Source organism: Tupaia chinensis, unplaced genomic scaffold (genome assembly GCF_000334495.1).
Source record: "Tupaia chinensis unplaced genomic scaffold, TupChi_1.0 Scaffold000086_1, whole genome shotgun sequence".
Classification (NCBI taxonomy): domain Eukaryota; kingdom Metazoa; phylum Chordata; class Mammalia; order Scandentia; family Tupaiidae; genus Tupaia; species Tupaia belangeri.
The window spans coordinates 2,456,807-2,480,709 of NW_006159548.1; the positions used below are offsets into that span (position 1 = coordinate 2,456,807).

Sequence of the window (23,903 nt, forward strand, 5' to 3'; positions counted from 1 at the left end):
TTTTTTATGTCTTTAAGCCTGAAGATGGTACAGCATCAAGCATGTCAGTGTAAACCTAAACCAGTGGCGTTCAAGTTGGAGACATGGACCTGCTACATACATGCTATAACATTTTCTATGCAGGTTTATAAACCCTACAGAATATCTAAAGTCAATACGAGAGTACAGAAATTAAGTCTAAAACATAACTAACTCACTCGCATTTGGTAAAACGTATGGTTTTGTAAGTCCAAGGGATGGGGCCTAGGGATAGAGAGGATAATAGTAGAATATTCAAAGTATTTTCAGAGGACCATCAAAGGGAGAATCATTACAATAAGGGATGAAAGTAATATTTGAGAACCCCCAAAGCAGTGAAAACCCATAACAGCTCTGAACTCCCAAAGAGCAGCATCCTGACTAGCACAGGAAGAAAAACTGCTGCTCCTTTTGAACAGACTTAGAATTAGCAGTGAATGAAAGAGGCAGAAACACTGACACAATTTGCAAATCACATCTGAGGTACAAAACGAAACGTCTCACAGCCACAGAGGATGTAAAGAAGGGTCGGTGACTATTGGTCTCCACCACAAAAACTGAAAAAGCAATGTATGAGTTATTTTCTTTGGGGGAAAAAAAAAGTCAAAGCTGCTATGCAGAGAGAAGTACATCTTATATTCATAAAGTGCTGCTATATGGATAAATTCCAACAGAAAATCTGCTCATTCTATGAGAACGCTAAAGAACGCTTTCAAAATACTTTCCTTAAAAAGATATCCAAAGTTTCCCCATAAAAAGTGAAATACTGTCATTTTGGAGGAATCTGTGTTTCTTTAAAGTTTTCATGAGGTTTTGAAAGAAATAAGGAAACAAAATCCCCCATTGTAACACAAGTGAAAATATAAACAAAAAAGTGTTAAAACAGTTGTCTTTTTTCCTTGGAGTATTGTCTTCATGTCACAAATTGATTCAAAGTACATATCTTTGACTCTAAAATGCTTTCTAGAGTTTTCTATAACTTAAAATGTAACAATGATGGGACCAGCACTTGGCATAACGGTTATGTCACTGGACTCCCACATAGTCAATCACAGTTTGAGTCCCAGACCCAGTGGCTTAAACTCATGTCGGGTGCATGTGCATACGTGCCCAAGATTCCAAGAAGAGAATGGAGGAGAAGGGATTGTGGTGGACCATCCCCCCTGGAAGGAGATTTCTTGCTTTCTGTCTCTCTGTCTGTCTCTGTCTTTCTGGCCAGCGCACACACCCTATAGCAAAAATCTCTCAAAAAACAAACAAAAAAATGTAACAGTGAGGTATGTTTCCACCCCTGCCTTCCTGAGCATGCTGAAGCCATGCTGTTCTTCCATACCTGCAAACACGCACACGTACATACACACACACACACACACACACACACACACACACACAGAGGAATGAGTCTTACCAGACCATCACAGTTGCTGATTGCAACAGAAGTTCCCGGAACGTCCACAATGTCACCAACATAAGCACAGTTCGTCTGCAAAGGCTCTGTTTTCCAGGCTGTCTCTGAAGTATTTCCTGGCTGAAGGTCATCAATGGAGTCGGTTATATTCCCAGGCACCAGAGACGTCTCATGCCATTCCACGACAGCCCCAGGTGCTACTAGTTGAGTGTTGGGCTTCAGTCGCAGTTGAAAATTTTTTCCAAATGCCGTGATGTTAAAGAACAAGTGCTCAGAGTTGGAAGACACGTCCCTCCTTGACCTCTTTTTGTGATTTGCAGACAGAATGTAGGAAAGATAGTGTCCTTCTAGACTTGTGCTAATTGGAGTCACCAGCTCATACTCTCCGTGTCTCTTTACGGGTAAATCTGTGGGATGAAAAACAGAATTGTAGATCCTGTGCAACAAGAACAGGGGCGGAGATAACATGGTCCCCCCTCACAGACTGTACCTCAGTTTGTATAATACAGTCCCGATTCATAAGTTAGAGGGCTCAACTCACTTTTCAAATACACTTAGCTAACTCTATGTTCAATGAATCTGTTTTTAATTGAAAAAATTTATAATGTGAATGTTTATAGCTCATCTATGTTTGAGGACATGGATACTGTTAAGTCTCCATAAACTATATCTGACTTGCTTAAAATAAAGACATATCCCTAATCATTCACATAACTGACACCTTCTACAAACTTTTAACAAAGTTGCTATTATTGTAGAAGATTTCTTCTGATTGTTTTAATTTTTTCCCTGTAGAAATACTATACTTAATACTAATTATAATAGCTTCCTTTCTGTTACATCTACTGTGAGCCTGTAATTTACACACTGTACTTTATAGGACTGTGGTTTATACATGTTTTTTCCTTCGTAACAGCCCTAATGACTATATTTCACAAGTGAGGAAACCAAGATTCAGGAGGGGTTTTGTCCAAGGTCAGATATAAACACAAGCTGAGATATAAACCTAAATTGTACCCCAAAGCCCATACACTTATTCTGCTAGATTATACCATGACCCATAAATCATTTTCCATAAAAAAGAACACAAGCCAAAAAAAAGAGAGAGAGAGATAACAACTATAAATTGAATATGCAAATACTGGCTAGTTAAGAGGAAATGTTATTCTCATTTTTCACCATATCCCAAACATGGGACAGATATTTATTTGAATATACATGGAGCTCATCTTATAACATGGGTGACCACTAACATGTTTAAACTGAATTTCACAATTAGGGTTTAGCTCCCCTGGTGTAGTCAAATGTGAGTATTGTGTCTACTAAAATGCAAACACCCTTGGGAAAGATAACACATTAAATGAACCATTCATCCCTCCATAGAAATGATTTTAAAAGCAAAGGACAGTGAATACTAGAAAAGGAAACAGAAAGGGACATGAGGATGAAAAGTATGAAAAAGAAAAACCTGAGAATATGAATTAAAACATTGCCCATTTTCATAATTTTAGCCTAAGACTAGTCCTATAACATGTTAAAGTGTACTAAAATTTTTACATAATTAAAAAAAAATACTCCCCACCTACGGAAATTGCATGTTTTGCTATCTAATAAAATACTTAGAGCACAAGATCCACAAAGAACTCTGAGACCTATACTTTTAACATCTGCTTATAGAATCACTATGTTTTCACTATTTTCCTGCTTGTTATCTAATGCAAGCAATGTGTAAAGTATTGGAAGCAAATGAAGGCATTTTGCAACTTGGACTTTCTTTATCTCCATGTTTATTAACCTTATGCTGCTCATAATGACCAACGTATTTAAACAAAATAGCCCTCTTTAAGAAATGCACAGAGCAAGCAACACTTGCAAATATTCAGCAGGCAGAGGAGTGAGAACTCCTATGACAGTAGAGTAAAACAAAGGCTGGCTCTCACTGGCAGCAGGCCAGCACAATCCCAGCTGAACTCCAGTAGGCATCACCCAAATCACAGACACAAAAACTTCTCTCTCTTAACCAAATCCGTGGTAAATACTTGCATAAATTCTGGTTTAGAGAGAGAACTTGAAATGTAGGGAATGAACACAAGTGTGATGGGAGCAAAGGGATGCGGTGAGGTGAAGGGGTAGAGAAAGTTCCAGCCATAGTATGGGATGAATCAAGTCTTAGCAGATGGGCTGACAAAGCTGACCCCAAAGTAACTAAAACTTTTTGAGGACCAGGAATTCCCCATTCGACTTGGTATTTCCAATATCATCTAATACACGATTTCATACTTGCTGGGGTCTCTTGTCACTTGGATTTAATGTGTATTAAATTAGGAATGTAGGTAACCAGGGAACCTTTGCTTTGTCTATACTGCTACACATGTTGACGTACAGAACACTCAGCCCAAGGTCAATGAGCATCTGGCTGCAATAATCTCAGTTATAATTCTTTCTCTAACCCTCAGTGTACTGTTCCAAGGGAAGGAAGAAGCAATGCTTAATTTCAATGAGTGGATTTTCCATCTCCACGGAAGGGAATTTACACAACCAAAGTCTAGACAATATTCTGATGACTAGATTAAGTGACAATGGAACATGAAAATTTGGGCAGAGTACAGGGTTCTCCATCCCCAAGAGGATAACCAGAGTCTCATGCTTTACAGTAAACCTCACATTCTAGGTTCTTTGGGACAGTTCCATTTTCCCACTGACAGTATGTTCTGAATTTTTATTCAAAATTAAGGATGGCGAATTTCTGCAAAGCTTTGTCTTCCCTAATGCTAACTAATAAATCATTCCTAAAATGTAGACATAAGAAACGGTTCTTAAATTAAACTTAGAATGAGCAATTTTCATCTGGGAACTGAGGTAATTAGAGAAAAGATGTACTTAGCAACCCCTTGGGCTGGATGGAAATTAATGAAATTGACAAAGGAACTGGCCAATCACCTGCCATCGATTAGTGGACTACGTGCTGGGCTCTATGGGCTGCACTTGAGAATACATCATCTCTAACACAACAACACAGTAGGTCGGTACAACACTATTGCCACCATTTCACAAATGAGAAGGTAGAGCTGACACACAGCAAAGAGCCTAAGGAAAATTTCAATTCGGATGATTTCTATTTTGAAGACCAAGATCCTATGCTCTTATTCACTTCAGAACACAGGAAACATCTTCCTGTTAATTTCTAATTCCAGATCTGAATTCTAAAAGAGAAACTACCACAAGAATAACATTCTACCTCCCTGCAGTCGGTCAACCAATTTTTCCTCTAGTGTAGCTTCCATAATCTCTGTAAAAGGCTCTTAAATTCTGGTCTTGAGGTGTGGGGAGAATGAGGCTGGTGGGTAGAAGCTCAAAACGATCAAAAGTATTTCAGTCTTAGATTATAATCACATAAGCAAACCAAATCATATCCAAGGTAAATTTACTGATTTCAGGAATTATATATTTTCTAGGTCTAACTATTTCCTTAAAGGACCACAGCCTTTTGTTAAAGAATAAACTACAGCTTCAGCAACAATTTCAGTCAATTTATGAACAAGTTCTTTATCTTCTCTCAGGCTCAGTTTCCTTAGGTGCTAACTGGAGGTTAGTAATAGTTCCAATTTCATAAGGTAGGTGAGAAGTTTGAGTACGCAGAAGATCCAATGAACATTAGCTATTATGTTTAGACCTCTTGCCTAAACTAAGGAAGACAGGTTCCATATGGTCCACTAGGCAGTTTGAATCCCAGCACCGGTGGTTTCAAACATATGCATACATGCCTAAAATTCCAACAGGATGGAGACAAAGAGAAGAGATTTCAGTGAGCGCTGTCTCCTTTTCTCTCTAGCAAATGCATGTGCCCTCTGGCAATTATCATAAAGAGAAAAGAGAAAAAAAGAAGTGAAACTTGCATGTGTTTCTCACAGTTACAATGATCTATAAATCAAATCAATGACCTATCAGACCCAGCTACAGTGGTGCAAGTGGTAGGGTGCCACTGTGGAAGCCACATGGGAGGCCTGGGTTCAGCTCCTGCACATTCTAAACAGGCCAGGCGTGGTGGTGCTTTCCAGCTAAGTGGGAGACCAGACCAGAACAAGCATGGTCAGACTCTATCAAAAATACTTCTACCTTCCTCTTTTTTTTTTTTTTTTGGAGAGATTTTCGCTATAGGGCGCGTGCGCTCGCCAGACAGACAGAGAGAGACATAGAGACAGAAAGCGAGAAATCACCCGCCAGGGGGGATGGTCACGCCGCAATCCCTTCTCCTCCATTCTCCTCTCGGGATCTTGGGCACGCACGCACACGCGCCCGGCATGAGTTTTAAGCCACCGGGTCCGGTACGCGAACCGCGGTCGACTACGTGGGAATCCAGCGACATAGCCATTATGCTAACTGCTGGTTCCCTTTTACCTTCCCCTTAAAAAAAAAAAAAAAAAAATCATATCCAGGTCTTAATTTTAAGTGGAGCTAATCATTAAAACAGACCTCCTAAAAGGCAGACACTGAGCTGAGCCCCTCCTTCTTAGAAGCAGCCAGCAGAAAAATTAGCCCCCACTCTGCAATCCCTCTGGATACTTATGGAATTACAAGTCAAAAAAACTTTTAATTTAAATTTTAAAAACCTTGAAAAAAAACCACCTCAAAACCCTTCTTTTTATGCATCATTCACATTAAATGGCTACAATTACTTCTTCATAAGTTAGCAGTGGAGCATCATTAACCTATTCCTTTGCTCTGTGGGAAGAGGTTTTTCTGAGTACCCCTGGCCACTCTCCACCCCTCAACTCACCTTTTTCTACAGAATATAGGAAGTGGTTGGGAGTCTGGGAAGCAGAGGAAGTTTGCAAAGCTCAATAGCTCCGTCACCTTCCTGAGAGCAAGACTGGCGAAGAGTACTAGTTCTCTTCTGCTCCACAGTGACCTCTCTGCCCTGGCTTGGCGGAGCTGACACACACTACACAGGTATACCTGCCTATCAAGAGGAGAGCCTTATGTTCTACCTAGCCTCCTTGGCAAAGATATTTTAGTTTCACCTACTTTTTACTTTTTCTATGTATCAACCTGTTCAGAACCTGGACAGGCAAGAGCAGTATTTCTTTTTGTTTAGGTTTTTGCAATAGGGTGTGTGTACTCACCAAAGAGACAGAGAGAGAGAAAGTGAGAAATCATGTCACTCAAGGCAGATGGCCACACCACAATCCCTTCTCTTTCAGTCTTCTCTCAGGATTTTAGGCACGCACATGCATGGACCCAGGGTGATTTTTAAGCCATCAAGTCCAAGACTCGAACCATAGTTGGACATGTGGAAATTCAATGCCTTAACCACCACACCACCTGCTGGCCCCAAGAGGGGTATGTTTTTATTCAGGACCTCCTCAAAAACTCGGAACTACTTCTAAGGAAAAGTTTGATCACATCTCTACTTGGAGTCTAACTGTAGCACTAGCAATTTTCCTTGTCAGAGAATCCTCTTATATCTAAATTCTTCTTTCTAGAGTTGTGTAATGTCTCTTCCTTCCTATGCTATGTAAAATAACCACATTCTTACATATATGTGCTTGTGTGAGAGAAGTAGAGAAATCTGTGAAAGCATGCAATTATCACATGCAACCTGTATCAGAGGAGTTGAAGACACAACGTTCTCCATCTCTACCAACTTAAAGACCATTGACCTTTCGTTTTAATGTGAACTATGTTAGCCTTCCCTAATGGCTTCAAAACTTTAATCATTCCTGAGGTTTTACAGCTCTCTATACATGTCTAAGTTGTAGCACATAACCCTCAATAAACACAAGTTAAAAGGAAAAAATGAAGTTCCCTTAAACTATAACCTAAATGAGTCAGGTTGAAAATAACAGGCCATACTTTCTCTTTATCCTTAATGTGTCTAAATCAAGCTGAATATTCAGGTGAAAAAGCACTATTTCTTGAATTTGCTATTCTTTTTTGTTTAATTTTATGTATTTATTTCTTCCACCAAAGAAAGAAAGAGAGAGGCACTTCCCAACGTGGTCCTCACACTGCAATCCACCCTCGGCCAGTCCAGATCACAAGGACGCACATGCATGCCCAGTGTGCACAGGGAGGGCCCAGGACGTGAACCTAGGACCTTCTCACATGGGCCCAGCATGGCAGAGCGGTGTGTTACTGCTACACTACCAGCTGGCCCCTCGATTTCACTATTTCTGTTTATGATGTGCTGCTTCTCCCAAATAAGGCTAGGAATCTCCTTCGTTTCAACTTTACCCCCCACATGATAACATTCAAGTTCTACAGATTTTCCTCAAACAAACCCCCTTTCTTCTAAATCCTTAAGTTCTCATTACCTCACACCGGAAAGCTATAACTGCTAAGTCCATACTCATGACATCAAATTTCTCACTATCAAATATTGCATAAATTATACCAAAATACTGCCAGCCTTACTAGCAAGCACATTACTTTTAAGCCCTATATTTAAAATACCTAGTTTCTACTGTTTACTACCTTAGTGATTTATGGTTACTTAAGATTTTCTGCCCCAGCTTCTATCTGTAAAAATGAAGGTAATAGTTATTTACTTCATAAGGGTTTTTATAAAATTAAATGACTTAATTCAAAGTGTTTATAACCTGTCTGAAACATATCAATAGTAAATATTTTGCTAACAATTAATATTATTACATTATTCTCTGAATAGCTTCAGTCATTTACCATTACTTCAGGATAAAACAGGTTCCTTCTTCATCTTAGACCCAAAAGTTGCAGGGAAGACTATCTACCAACTACATCCTCCCACTTCATGAGTGAGAAACAGAAACTGAGAGATTAAGTAACTTAAATCACAACTGAAGTTTGGCATTTAAGGGCCCTCTGCCCTTGGTCCCAACTCTCGACATTGTCTCCCATAGTAACCTACTAAAACCTCATGTCCAACGTGCTCTTTAGGTCCAGCTCAACCACACCTGCCCTGACAGCCCCACTCTGCAGCACCACTAGGAGAAAGGACCACCACTCTCTATTGAAGCAAAGCCAGTAAAGCCCCCAAGGCCTACCTCCAGCCCCAGCTTTCCCAAGAAACCTTCCTGGCAACTGTCTACAGACTTCCTGGCCTGAACAGGAAGTTCAGTCATACAAATCACTCAGTGCTTCTTTAGTGGCATAAAAGTTTTAAAATTCTCTATGGGAGAAAAGGTATAAGCTTGTGTCTTGTACTTCCAGAGATTTTAAGCTCTTTGGGGGCACAAGTGTAGGAACTTAACTATGTTTAAATATCTCAAGTGTATATCATATCACTCTTGGGCCGGAAAGAAGGGAGGGACGGAAGAATGGAGGGAGGGAAGGAAATCAATGGCCTTTTCTAGAAGTGAGCGTGTTCCGTGGGGGGAGCTGGTCAAGTTGTCCCATATGACACAGCGGCCCATGCTCTGGGATCATCTAATCTCCTTCACACGTTCAGCCACGTATGTTACAACTGAAGACAAGCAGCTGGGTTTCCTATGTCTCCTAGAGGATTCCAGATGTCCCAACACATTACAGAGATCACACCACAGGACTGTAAGAGAACAAAAGTCTCCAGTACTACAATCAACACGGCAAAGACCTCAAGTGACCCCAGTAAAAATCTTCCATATGTTATAGCAATTTTTAGGTGATCGAATTAGCTACCCAGCACATCGAATATTAGAATACCTGAGGTTGATGCCATTGTAATTTATAGTTCCCAAGCAACAAAGGGAGTGGGTGTGATAGCTTAGCACTACAGATCTATACTCAGAATACTGTGTTTGAATTCCAGGCTAAGAGCTCTTTGATACCTTATAAACAAATTATGAAAATTATGGCTTAAGGAGTTTAATAAAAAGAGATATCAATGGGGATCTAATGAGGTGAGGTATATAAAGAGTTTGACCCATTTAATAACATCTCAAGAAATTAAAAATTAGCTGATGTCATCATCATCTCTACCTTGAGCTACAGAAGAAGGAAGTCAGTTTCAGATTCCTCTCATGTCCCAGCACTCTACAAGCCTCTCCACCTCTGCACTTCCACCCCAGGCTGGCATTTCCAATGTGGTCAGAAAGACCTTAAATTTCACCTCAATAGAGGACTAAAAATATTGGCTGGCTCAAACAGTCCATGCCTCATTCATTGCCCAGCCCAGAGAACTTAGATTCTCTCCCAAGAATTGGCTGATTAGTCTACTATAAAGAGGTAGTTCACACAGGCAATTTCCTTTATCGGGTATAAATTCTCAGCATGCCACAATCTGGCCTCAAGAATAAATCAAATAAGCATTTCTAAGATCTGCTAAAGAAGCAGCCCCAACAACAACATTTCTAAATCCTGAGCCAAGGGTAATAGAGTGACTTTCATCAGAAATGACAGGAGCCAGCTGCTCCAGGAAAGATGCAAGTGGGATGAGTAGTGGACATTAAAGAGGACACCAAAAGCCAAAGGGCTGAGCAAGGCTGTAAACACTTATGGGCAAGGGGACACGACTTCTCCCAAAAGCAATTAAAAATTAATTGAGACACATGCTGAAATTGTGAACACAGCCAAATCCTTTTTCCTCACTTCATCCCCTCTAGGCTCTTATCACCACAAGGCAGAGGCCCTTTTCCATGTGTCTTTTGTTTCAGTTGCAAATCTATTTTCATCGTCAAAGATTTCTCATAAGCTATTTGAAAAGGTAGTGGCTTTTTTATTATTATTATTATTCATTGTTAAGAAAGAACACATGTTGTGAAGTTAAAAATTCTTCTCATTCTTTTAATCTGGATTTTTAATAAATATTTGTTGCAATTGCACAATGTTTATGTTTAAACGAGTCATTCAGTAAAGAACAGCACATTCTTTAGTGTTCCAGAACATTAAATCAGGTAAGAGAAGATCTCTCATGAACAGAAAACGCACACTTCAAAGAAAAATATTCAAGTATTTTCTTTGTTTGCTACATTTTAAAAAGGCAAAATAATCAATATCAAGATGACAAGTAGATTAAGTAAGGCTCAAATGCCAGAATTTTAATATACCGGTCTTGTTTTTGTTTTTCTTCTCTGTACTTGAAAGAGAGAGAGAGGAAAACAGCACTCAATGGATGGGGTATGGTCATGCCATCGATTCTTTCTCCTCCATTTCCCCATCCCATCATGATTTTGGACATGCATACACACACTTGGTACGTTTTTCAAACCTAAGGAGTTCAAATCATGGATGTTCATATGTGATCTAGCTCCTGTAAACACTAGGCACAGGGCCAGCCCCCAATCTTGGTTCTTAAAAAAGCATTTCTACTGGTGATACTTAAGATCTTTAGAAATCATACAGACAAAAGAGCTATATCAGGCATTCTACAAATTGATATTTTTTTATACCTCTTATTATACAATTGCTAACTGGACAGTATTTTTAAAGACTATTGAGTCCAAAATTTAAAACATAAAAATTAGCCTTTGTCCCGGGGGCAAAGACTAGAGAAAATAAGATGAATAAAAAATGTAGATAGTAGGGCTGGTGGCGTGGTGGTTTTAGGCACTAGACTCCCACATGGCTGACTGTGGTTCAAGCCCTGGACCTGGTGGCTTGCTTTCTCACTTTCCTTCTCTCTCTCTCTATCAAATTTAAATGAATGAATGAATGAATGAATGAAATAATAAAATAACATTCTAAAAAAAGGGTAGATAGAATTTTAAAGGTTTTTATCAAAACTTTATTCATAGTAATTATATTTTGCAAACCCAAAACAATCTGGCTCATAGTTTGACGTATGAGAAACTGTGACAATCCACAAGGCCACTGTATTAGTGTTGTATTGCCACTGTAATAAATTACCACAAACTCAGTGACTTACCATATGAAATATCCTACAATTCTAGAGATCAAGAGTTTGAAATAGGTAGGTTGTACTGAGCTAAAATCAAGGCATCAGCAGGACTGAATTCCTACTGGGCGCTCTGGTAAAGAACCTGTTTCCTTGCCTTTTTCAAACTCTAGAGGCCTCTGGGCCTGCCCAGCTTATGGAAACCTCACTCCATCTTCAGGGCTAGCAACATCTTATGCTACCACCTCCCAGTTCTCTCTCTTCTGCCTCCCTCTCCCGCTTTTAAAGACAGTCGTCCATATAATCCAGGATAATCTCTCTATTTTAAGGTTATTTGATTACTAGTCTTAATTCCCTTTGAAAACTTAATCCCTCTCTGCCATGCAATATAACACATTCTAGGGATTCACAAATAGACATTGGGGGGCCATTACTCTGCCTTTCACAACCATCATTTCCCACCCAATGTTCTAGAAAGGCCTCACAGTGGTGGCATTATTGTAGATGGGTGACTCCCCAACTTTCAACCTATTTTTTTCTTTAACTGTACCCCTATTTTCTGGGTGAGCCACCCTATACTCCACTCTTAGTCTAACTCAGGGTAAAATGTCTCAGTCCAGACCATTCAGGACATGGCAGCCCCTGTTCATAATGAATGGTTCTAGTATAAGCTTATGACTCAATAAAAGTCCCACCAGGAAATTTGCTGGCGCTGTCAAAAGAAGAGGTGTTATGTCTACTGGGGTGAAAGGAATGACAGCCTTGAGACGCTTATGACAGTCTCTCCCACCACTTAGCAACCACAATTCTTATCTTCATAAAGAAATAAAGGCAACACAGGGGGAAATGGAAGGCAGAGTAAGAGGGAGAGAGAAGAGAGAGTGAAAGGGAGAAGGGGAGAGAGATTCCTGACATGACTTGAACTCTGGATCAGCTATACCTAACTAACTTCAGTTATTTTACCAGTTTTTTTTTTCCTTTAACCTATGTGAACAGGGTTCCTGTCATTTATTGGGTTGTTGGAAAAGTCCTGACACATTTTCGCGTAGAAAAATACGTCATGACTTTCCCGACGACCTAATATATTCAAAGAAGTTGTGACTAATACAGAAACTTTAAATGAAAAGAAAAAAAAAGGAGGGGGGGACTATAATAAATAAGGTGAAAGAAGTAAAAAGAACTGTGCCTGGTATACACAAAACAGAGCTAGTACTGAATCCATATGCAATAAGGCTTTTTGCACCCATCCCTACTCAACTCCCTCACTCCATCCCAATGAATTAAACAACACTGCACTGAGATACCAATGTGAATATATGAAAATAAGCACTCAAAGAACTGTCACATGGTGAGCTGAGTGACTGCATAGCTTACAAGTCCATGGCAAAGCAGACTAAGGCTCCCAGAAATTAGTCATGGTGGGCAAACCTATCTCAAACATAGGAACAGGAATGACGTGCCTCTCTCTGAATAAAATACATTTTTGGGAAACTGTGCCAACATTTTATGTATCTTCAATAAGCATCAGTCTACAAAATAAAGTAGGCTTATGCCTACAGCAGATGTAATAAAGAAAATCTGAGGGGTTAAGGTCCCTAAGGTAGAAAGTGGTGCAATCAAGATTTTAGGCCATGGTCAACAGGGTCTGAACTCCTGATCACTTGACAGAGGAAAGACAACGACTTTTTTTTTTTTTTAGACGTTTTTGCCTTAGGATGTGTACACTCACTGGTAAGAGAGAGACAGAGACAGTGAGAGGGAAAGTGAGAAATCAACCTCCAGGGGAATAGCCATGCTGCAATCCCTTCTCTTCCATTCTCCTCTCTGGATCTTGGGCAGAAAGGCACACATGCACACATGTCCAGTGTGATTTTCAAGCCCCTGGGTCTAGGACTTGAAACCATGGCCCAGCAATGTAACCAGTATGCCATCTGCTAGTCTCAAGACAATGACTATTGATAGGTCTCGTGTGGATATACAGCTTAGATCTGAGATTACACAATAGACTTTACATGTAAAAAAGAGAAATCTTTACATGTTAAGGAAAAAGAGCTCAAAATCATATGGATAATGATTTCATTCTTTTTGTGTGTATATAAACTTACTGAATATAAAAAAATTACAGAAAATGTGATTTAATATCTAAGACCATGATATATGAGAATTAATATATTTAATCCTATTTTTCTTTCTGCAAGTTTTTAATAACTCGTTTTATCAGTCACTTCAAGGGTGAACTATACTGTCTCACACTGCTCACAGTTTCTTCTAAAACCCATAAATATTCATCATGCTGAAATTGTGGCAATCATTTTTATAAACAAGAGACTGACATTTTACCACATGCAATAAGGCTTTTTGCACCCATCCCTACTCAACTCCCTCACTCCATCCCAATGAATTAAACAACACTGCACTGAGATACCAATGTGAATATATGAAAATAAGCACTCAAAGAACTGTCACATGGTGAGCTGAGTGACTGCATAGCTTACAAGTCCATGGCAAAGCAGACTAAGGCTCCCAGAAATTAGTCATGGTGGGCAAACCTATCTCAAACATAGGAACAGGAATGACGTGCCTCTCTCTGAATAAAATACATTTTTGGGAAACTGTGCCAACATTTTATGTATCTTCAATAAGCATCAGTCTACAAAATAAAGTAGGCTTATGCCTACAGCAGATGTAATAAAGAAAATCTGAGGGGTTAAGGTCCCTAAGGTAGAAAGTGGTGCAATCAAGATTTTAGGCCATGGTCAACAGGGTCTGAACTCCTGATCACTTGACAGAGGAAAGACAACGACTTTTTTTTTATTTTAGACGTTTTTGCCTTAGGATGTGTACACTCACTGGTAAGAGAGAGACAGAGACAGTGAGAGGGAAAGTGAGAAATCAACCTCCAGGGGAATAGCCATGCTGCAATCCCTTCTCTTCCATTCTCCTCTCTGGATCTTGGGCAGAAAGGCACACATGCACACATGTCCAGTGTGATTTTCAAGCCCCTGGGTCTAGGACTTGAAACCATGGCCCAGCAATGTAACCAGTATGCCATCTGCTAGTCTCAAGACAATGACTATTGATAGGTCTCGTGTGGATATACAGCTTAGATCTGAGATTACACAATAGACTTTACATGTAAAAAAGAGAAATCTTTACATGTTAAGGAAAAAGAGCTCAAAATCATATGGATAATGATTTCATTCTTTTTGTGTGTATATAAACTTACTGAATATAAAAAAATTACAGAAAATGTGATTTAATATCTAAGACCATGATATATGAGAATTAATATATTTAATCCTATTTTTCTTTCTGCAAGTTTTTAATAACTCGTTTTATCAGTCACTTCAAGGGTGAACTATACTGTCTCACACTGCTCACAGTTTCTTCTAAAACCCATAAATATTCATCATGCTGAAATTGTGGCAATCATTTTTATAAACAAGAGACTGACATTTTACCACAAACTGTCTCCTAGGAATTCACAGTTAGTCAGCAAATTTATGCAGACTTACTTAGAACACTGGGATGGATCAGTTACATGTGGGAACAGAGATTCCTTATGCTAGAAAATTTCCCACACTTTATCCATTTCAAAGAATATAGAACTCTCAAATTCTATGGAGCAAATGAATCTCCTAACAGAACTAATAAAATCACAAAAACATTTGCATTATATAATTGTTCGTAATTACGTACTTGATAGCTATAAAAAATGATAAATTCATCGCATCCTTCAGAAATTCAAGAATCAAGCTGAAATTAATTTAAAGTAAAATTTTCAAAATCAATACTTTTCATATCTTGCAAGTAGAAGTTCAGGTCTAAGCAGACTTTTTCAAAAGCCATCTATCAGGGCTGGTAGATGGTGTGGTAGTTAAGAGCACTAGATTCCCACATGGCAGACTGTGGTCTGAGTTCCAGAACTGGCAGCTTACTTTCTCTCTCTCTCATTCTGGTCAAATTAAAATAAATAAATAAAGTTAAATAAAACCATTCTTTTTTTTTTTTTAAAGCCATTTGTCAAGTGTATCATGTTAATTTACTTTTTACTCAGTAACCAACTTCTAGGGCTCTCGCCTAAAGCAACCTTTGGAAATGCAGGCAATGATCAATATACAACACTGTGTATATTGATGGGAAAGTGAGTATCATTAGGAAAATGATAATATAAATTAGGGTTTACTCATTTCATGAGACTAAACTGTTCAGGAGGAGTCTGTGATAAATAATACTAAAATAGCAAAGAAATCGAAAACAGGTATACCAAAAAATAGTCTGTGTTTTAAACGACTGAATAAGAATATGCTGAATTGGGACCAGCAGATGGCATAATGGTTACATCACTGGACTCCCACGTAGTCGACCACAATTTGAGTCCTGGACCCAGTGGCTTAAACTCACCAGGTACATGTGCCTGTGTGCCCAAAATCCCAAGAGAAGAATGGAAGAGAAGGGATTGTGGGTGTGGCCATTCCCCCTGGGAGGTGATTTCTCACTTTCTGTTTCTCTATCTCTCAGGTGAGTGTACAAGCCCTCTAGCAAAAATCTCTCTAAAACAAGCTAAATTGGGCCAGTAAGTGGCATGGTAGTGAAGGTGTTTTATCATACATGGCTGACCCCACGGTTCAAATCCTAGACACACAGCTTAAAAAACATGCTGGGCACATGTGTGTGTGTCCACTCAAAATCCCTAGGGAGAAGGGTAGAGTGGTGTGACTATCCCCTGGATGGTAATTTCTCACTTTGCCTCTCTTCTTCTATCTCTTTGGTGAGTGCATGTAGACTATGGCAAAAGCCTAAAAAATAAAAAAGAATATGCTAAATTATACCATCTTGGGATCTAGAGTGATCCCAAAGAATACATAAAAATTATAGAATGTTATTACAGTGGGCACAAAAAACATAATCAGAATAGAGAAACTTGATGAAGTTTAAGTTCAGCAACTTATAGTAATAAAAGTAGCATATTTTAGAAATAAAAAGCTGGTCTCTATTATTGAAATATTAAAAAGGAGGTTTCCCAAATTCTGGTAAGTACTCTTCTGGTAAGTATTCCAGAGGGAATATTTGCTTTCCATCTAAGACATCATTGTCAATATATCCAGTCTAAGTAGCATAACCAAACTCTTCATATCAAAACCACTCATGAGTCTACCAGGCAATGTGAAATTGTCCTTAATGGATTTTAAAGGTAATCTGGGTTGGCTGCTCACAAGCAAAGAATGCTTAAGAGATCATCGTTCTGGAAGCAGAGGTGACCTTAAGGATTTCTTAACATTTTTGAGCAATATTATGATTATTTGGTACAACGACAAGAGAAAGCAATGAAAATATGGAGAAATACTTCAGCTAAATGGAAACAGTAAGTTCCTGTGAACAGATAAAGGTGTGTTTCACAATACCTTCACCTAAGAAGCTTAAAGCATTTAACATTAACCATTTTCAAGTTCAATGAAGGAGTGGAAGTTAAATCAGTAAAGTCAACTCCATGATCTTCCATTGTAAGGAAGAATAATGACTTGGGTAGGCAAAATTCTAAATTTTACAAAAGGATCCCTTTAAACCTCCTCCTCCAGCAAGCTTTTCAGTATTGCTGGGGTAAACTAGATGGATTTTAATCTTAGCTCATCTCATTTCCTCTGATGCCAGCAACAAGGCAAGTGATCCCAACTAGGCTGCTGTGAGAAATCACTAGGCATTCCAAAAGTGCACACAGAATTCAATTTGCCAAACACTTACTGAGCATGAATAAAAAAGCACACAAAAACTCTGTGCTTCGTGGGGTGAAAAGAGGAGGCACACGAGGTCTTGATAACATCAAAGAATTAATTATATGGCCATAGTTACATCCTCATTTTCTTGGAGATTAATTAAACCCGGAGAGACCCATGGCCAAGAGCAATTTAAGGCCAGAACACAGGTGAATCCAATGTGATAATTCCCTGCTTGCTAGGTGCATGCATTAAATAATTAATATCTAAAACTTACAAGTGGGGTCAGCAGATGGCATCGCTGGACTCCCACATGGCTGACTGTGGTTTGAGTCCTGAACCCGGTAGCTTGAAACTCAGGCTGGGCATGTGTGTGTGCATGCCCAAGATCTCAGAAGGATGGAAGAGAAGGAATTGCAGCATGGCCATCCCTTCGGGAGATGATTTTTCACTTTCCTTCTCACCAGCTCTCTCTGGTGAGCGCACACAGCCTAAGGCTAAAACCTCTACAAAAAAAAGCACACACACAAGAAACTCACAACTTACTGTCTTATGTAATGGGAATACAACAATCATTCAAAGTCTTTGCTCTCATGAGGTATACACCAGTGGCAAGGCTTACTATATGCCAACGACTAGGTAAGTAACTCAAACTAAACCTTGAAAACCAAATAAACTCCTCAAAACAATAAAAAGTATTTCTTAGTAAACTAAATCTCTGAAAGGACAAGATAAACTTATTTTTTTTCCAAAAATGAAATGTATTAAAATGTGTAACTAGCAACAGAAATAGGGGAGATGGTGGGATCAGCAGATGGCATAATGGTTACATCGCTGGACTCCCATGTAGTCGACCCTGGTTCGAGTCCTAGACCTGGTAGCTTAAAACTCAGGCAGGCACATGTGCATGCGTGCCCAAAATCCCAAGAGGAGAATGAAGAAAAAGGGATTGCAGCGTTGTCATCCACTGTGGGGGGTGATTTCTCACTTTCTGTCTGTCTCTCGGACTAGTGTACACACCCTCTAGCAAAAATCTCTCCTTAAGAAAAAAAAAGAAAGAAAGAAAGAAAGAGAGAAATAGGGCAGGGGAAGACAAATATGCCCCAATTCCAAGAGAAGAATGAGGAAGGGAAGAAAACACTGAAACCTCACAATGGTTTTTTTCTCAAATGATACTCAGGCAATCTCAAAGTGGTGGCTTATGAAACAAGAGAACTCCAAGAATTATTTTTCAGATGTTCCGATTTTCACAGAGCTATGGTTATTTCCTAAGCCACGTGTGTCACAGAGCAAGCCTCCTTACCAATTAGGTCAGCCAGCCAGTTGCCCACAATTATACTAGGCATTTTCCCAAGGCCATATTCTGAGTCAGAAAGGAAAGAGCTCTCTGATATGCCATGGAAAAATGTTATGATCTCATGAAATACAGTTATACATGTGGACTGACACACTTTCAAACATCATAGATAGATATGTAGGTAGCGTGGAAGGAGACAGGCAGATAGGTGAATAGCTCCTCTCTAGGGAACACAGAAGCACAGGCCTAGGTCAGGATTCAAAATCTATTTACCCATTTTTCTCTAGGGTGAATCATACTTTCCCATACCCAGAGGGCATGTTTCTATGGCTGGAGAAAAAAGGAATGAGATCGCCTGAACGAGACAGTGCATAGGTGATGTGTCTATACATAGACTAACCTTCGTTCATTGCAAACTGCCTTCTCCTCAAAAGTATTCCTAGAATACAGGGTTGAAACATGGCATACGTATTTTTAAAAACTGGTGCCCTAGGGACCAGCAGATAGTGTAATGGCTATGTTGCTGGACTCCCATGCAGTCAACCATGGTTTGAGTCCTGGACCCGGTGGCTTAAACTCATGCCGGGTGCATGTGCGTGTGTGCCCAAGATCCCGAGAGAAGAATGGAGAAGGGATTGTGGCATGGTCACTCCCTGGGGGTTGATTTCTCACTTTCTGTCTCTCTGTCTTTCTGTGTTTCTGGCAAATGCATGCACCTATAGAAAAAAACCTCTCAAAAAAAAAAAAAAATTGGTGCCCTAAGCCAGACACTAAAAAATATGTATTTCATGGTTTTGCTTATAAAATCCACAAAACAAATTGACAAAATTGATTTATGCCATCAGGTGAGTTGTTACCTATGTGAGAGACAGCACTAGCGGCGTGGCATAAGAGGGACACAAGGGTCATGTCCTAGTGACCTTGTGTAGGTCAAGCTGCTGCCTATACAAGAGGACTCCTGTTGCGAAGATTCCATAAGGTGGACACACGCACCATACTGCACGTATGCTATGTCTCAACAGAAAGTACTTTTTTTTTTTTGGACACACGCACCATACTGCACATATGTATGCTATGTCTCAACAGAAAGTACTTCTTGGTTTTTTTTTTTTGAGAGATTTTTCGCTATAGGGCGCGTGCACTCGCCAGACAGAAAGAGACATAAAGACAGAAAGCGAGAAATCACCCCCCAGGGGGGATGGTCACACTGCAATCCCTTCTCCTCCATTCTCCTCTCGGGATCTTGGGCACGCACACACACGTGCCTGGCGTGAGTTTTAAGCCACTGGACCCGGGATGTGAACCGCGGTCGACTATGTGGGAGTCCAGGGACACAGCCATTACGTTAACTGCTGGTTCCCTCAACAGAAAGTACTTTTTAGGACCAACTCATGGTGTAGTGGCTAAAGTGGCTGGATCCCACACAGCCAAATAAGTCCTAGACCTCGTGGCTTTAAAACATGCTGGGTGCATGTGCGCACATGCCCAAAATCCAAAAAAAAAAGGGAAATAGAGAAGGAACTGCAACATGATCGTGCCCTTTTCCTCTCTCTCTGCCACTCTCTGGTGTGCACACGCACCTTCTGGCCCAAAAAAAAAGGACTTCTTAAATCTAGCTTTTAATAACTTGTGGTTGATTACTAATTTGTGTTTATCTCTACTTGAGACATTATTCAGAAATTATTCAGAGTCTTGGAATGTTCCCCAGCCAATTTGTAGGGCAATAAATATTAATTAATTACTTCTACGAACTTTATTAGTCTTTCCTAATGCATCATCAATAAAATAACACCTCCAGGAAGTTCTATAAAGCCACTGTTTAAATTGGTTATTGGAAAAAAAAATTATATGTACAGAAGTGCAATTTAGGGGACCAGCAGTTAGCGTAATGGCTATGTTGCTGGACCCCCATGTAGTCGACCACGGTTCGAGTCCCGGATCCGGCAGCTTAAACTCACGCCAGGCGCGTGTGCATGCATGCCCAAGATCCCAAGAGGAGAATGGAGGAGAAGGGATTGCAGCATGGCCATCCCCCCAGGAGGTGAGTTCTCGTTTTCTATCTCTCTGTCTCTCTCTGTCTGGCGAGCGCACGCACCCTATAGAGAAAAACCTCTCCAAAAAAAAAAAGTGTAATTTAGCAAACCTCCTTAGTCACACTGCCTTTATACATGGGACAGTGCAAGAAAATTGTTCTGTGCATGATTTTCTTAAATATATTTTTAAATCCTTCTTAAAGGTTATACAAATAACTATCAACCAAAGTCCAATGATAGCTATACTTTTTCTATCACTAGACTGGTAAGCCCAAATCAATTTTCTTTTCTTTGTTCAACTTGAAATGGTAAATAAAAATGATAGTGATAAGAGAAAGAAATAATAGTGGTAAGAGAAAGAAATCCCCAGTTATGTGGTTAAGGGAGCTGAATCCCACATAACTGACCACAGATCAAATTCTAGCAACGGAGGCTTGAAAAACACCTAGTGCGTGTGCATGCATGCCCAAAATTCCAACAGGATGGAGAAATGGAGGAAAAGCAATTATGGTATGAATGTGCCCCACAGGGGTCTTCTTTCTCCCTTTCTCTGTCTCTCCATCCCTGTGAGCACACATGTCCTCTGATAATTAAAAAGCAGAGAGAGATTCCATAACAGAGGAATGTGAGGGGACGTAAATCTCATGCAACCTAAGAGTTCCCAGAACTTTTTGTCCATACTGTTGACTAGCCTCTTGCCCACCGAATTTAAGCACACGTCACCATTTTCTTCCCTGCAAAAAGAGGGCTACGAAAGTAATACATATTACCAAAAGGACCAGACCAAGATCCACTCCATAAGTCTCTTACATAAGCATCCTTTTGGAAAACTTAAATTACATGTTATGAACATGTTTTCAATTTACATGTTGAAAAGTTAGAATGCTTGAGTCGTCAAATGTTTAAATAATTTAAAATAAGGGAGTGGGCAAGCCTGTAGCACAGTAGGTTAAAGCCTCTTTACGGGGAGCTAGATCTCATATGGCTGACTGTGATTCAAATCCTGGCACTGGCAACTCAGAAAAACGTCCCAAGAGCAGGGCCAGCAGGTGGCATGGTAGTTAAGGCACTGGGCTCCCACATGATAAACCATAGTTTGAATCCTAGACTCATGGCTTGAAAAATCACACTAGATGTATATGTGTGCATGCCCAGAATCCCAAGAATAGAATGGAAAAAAAGGGATTGCAAGTGGCCTCAGAGAGGGGGAGGGGGGATTCTTAACCTCTCTCCAGGGAGTTCAATTTTACATCACTCTAGTTTAGCCTGAGAAAAATGGGATCCTCCTCTGGAAAGAGGAGGTGAGCAGAAATGTTCCTGGACCACAAATGATTTTTTTATAGTTTGCTTTATAGCAAACTAAAAAAACTTAAATTTTACAGTATTACTTGACAAATACAGACTAATACTCTACCAAAAAAATAAAATTATCTTTTAAAAAGTTCAAGTAAGGGACCAGCAGATGGTGCAGCAGTAACATCAAGTAAGAGACTCCCACATGGGAGTCCCAACCATAGTTCAAGTCCTGGACCCAGTGACTTGAAACTCACACCAGGCCCGAGTGCATTGTGCCCAAGACCCCAAGAGGTGAATGGAGAAGAGACTGAGGTATGGCTATCCCCGCTGGAGGGTGATTTCTCACTTTCTTTTTCACCATCTGTCTCCTCTGGAGAGCGCATGTGTCCTAAGGCACTTTTAAAAAGTTCAAGTAAGGGACCAGCAGATGGTGCAGCAGTAACATCAAGTAAGAGACTCCCACATGGGAGTCCCAACCATAGTTCAAGTCCTGGACCCAGTGACTTGAAACTCACACCAGGCCCGAGTGCATTGTGCCCAAGACCCCAAGAGGTGAATGGAGAAGAGACTGAGGTATGGCTATCCCCGCTGGAGGGTGATTTCTCACTTTCTCTCTCTGTCTCTGTCTCCTCTGGAGAGCGCATGTGTCCTAAGGCAAAAACCTCTAAAAAAGTTTTTTTTTGAAGTACAATGTTTACGTCTTTGAATATAACTTGTCTTCTTGCCAGGTAATGTTCCAGCTCTGCATTCAGAACAAATATATTATTATAAACAATTTCACCAAAGTCCATGGGCTTTAGAATGACCTGTTCTTGTACAAGTCACTTATACTATTTGAATCTCAGTCTCTTTACCCATCACATGGGAAAAGTAATACCAATGGTAGTAGATAATACTGAGGTTTTAGATGTTATTTGCAAAAAGGCCTAACAATTTCTTACACATCAGTAGTAATTACTCTGAAGCAGGAGGAATAAGAGATGTTATCAAAAATTTTATCCAAAGCAGGAAAAATTTTAAGGGAAAAATTCCATCCTCTGTACTACATTTCCCTCTTCATAGCATTCCTACAACTCGCCTTCTGTTCTAATCAAAGTGCTCCTCCCAGCGCGGCAGAAATCAGAAGTCGACAGTTTGATTTCCTTCACCTCCATATCTTCTTCCAGCCCTTCCATTCACCTCCAAGTCTATACCAGTGGTTCATGCAAAGACAGTAATAAACTGAGGTTTGAAAAGCCCAACTCTAAGAGAATTTTACATCACTCCAGTTTAGCCTGAGGAAAGTGGGACCCTCCTCTAGAAAGAGGAGGTGAGCAGAAATGTTCCTGGATCACAAATGATTTTTTTTTCACCACCAGTGGGAAGAATTTCAGAAACTGTATTTTGCTTTGCTTACTTCATTCCCTTCTTTCAAGTAAGATAAGTGACATCTGAGAACAAGGCTTACCTGTTTGCACCATTTCTTCATTACCAGCCTGGAAAGGAGGGGGAAAGTAAGAAAAAGAAACAGTTACTGGGTTTCGTCTTATCACCTGGTGCATTTTATTTCCACCCTTAATGCTTTTCAGGAGTGGCTGTTCAGGAGGCGCTGGAGCCCGGGATCCATGCCTTGAAGGTTGCACCTCCGTTTGCAGAAGTGCTTGTGACAGGAGCATGAGTCTATTCCGGAACAATTTGGGAAAGGAGTTGTTTGCCAGTTTTAATTTTAGTGTAACATGTATGAAGCCAACAAAAATAAATACTGACACTCAATAGTGTCTTCTGAAAACTCCCGTACTGGCCAGGATTAGAAAAAGAAAGTCTCTGATGGAACAGGCAAAAAAAGAAGCCTAGAGTGTATTCTGGATGGAAAATCTGTTTGTATGCTATCATGATGTATAGTAAATAAATAAAAGAATGTAAATAAATAAATTTAAATAATAAAAAAAAATTTTTTAAGGGAGGGGTGCCTGATGCATTGGATTTGAGGTCAGGAATCAACTATATCATTTTCTACTTTTTAACCCTACAGTCAGCCCAAGCACACCAGAGAAGCTACAAAAACTCAGAGAAATTCTGTACCCGAAGTCCCACCAGCCCTGTGCTGGCATGATTTACTACAAACAGCTCCCCGGGCTGAGCCTTCTCAAGGACTCCAGTGAGAGCATCGGGCTTCACCTTGAGTCTCCAAAGAATGGGGGCAGGGCCGAAAAGAAACGCGGCGGCCCTCAACTTAGCTTTAAAAAGAGGAGGAGTTGTGCAGAGGGGGAGGGGAGAAGGCGGCCGGCGCCTGCAGCCTCTGCCCAGGAAAACGCGAGGCAGGAAACGTCCCCAGCCCCCCTCCCCCACTGTCACACCCTAGACGCGC

At 40.1% G+C, this 23,903-nt stretch overlaps 1 protein-coding gene across 2 annotated transcripts in view; it reads right to left on the minus strand.

Moving 5' to 3' along the window:
* Nucleotides 1-23,903, minus strand: part of ADAMTS3 (ADAM metallopeptidase with thrombospondin type 1 motif 3) — a 294,220-nt gene that overhangs the window by 267,561 nt on the left and 2,756 nt on the right. For both annotated transcript variants that reach the window (XM_027769729.1, XM_006142907.3), the window contains exons 2-3: nucleotides 23,004-23,031; nucleotides 1,427-1,833 (exon numbers count right to left, since the gene is read on the minus strand). In XM_027769729.1, coding sequence (XP_027625530.1) covers nucleotides 1,427-1,833; nucleotides 23,004-23,031 — 435 coding nt within the window. The remainder of the gene's footprint in view (nucleotides 1-1,426; nucleotides 1,834-23,003; nucleotides 23,032-23,903) is intronic.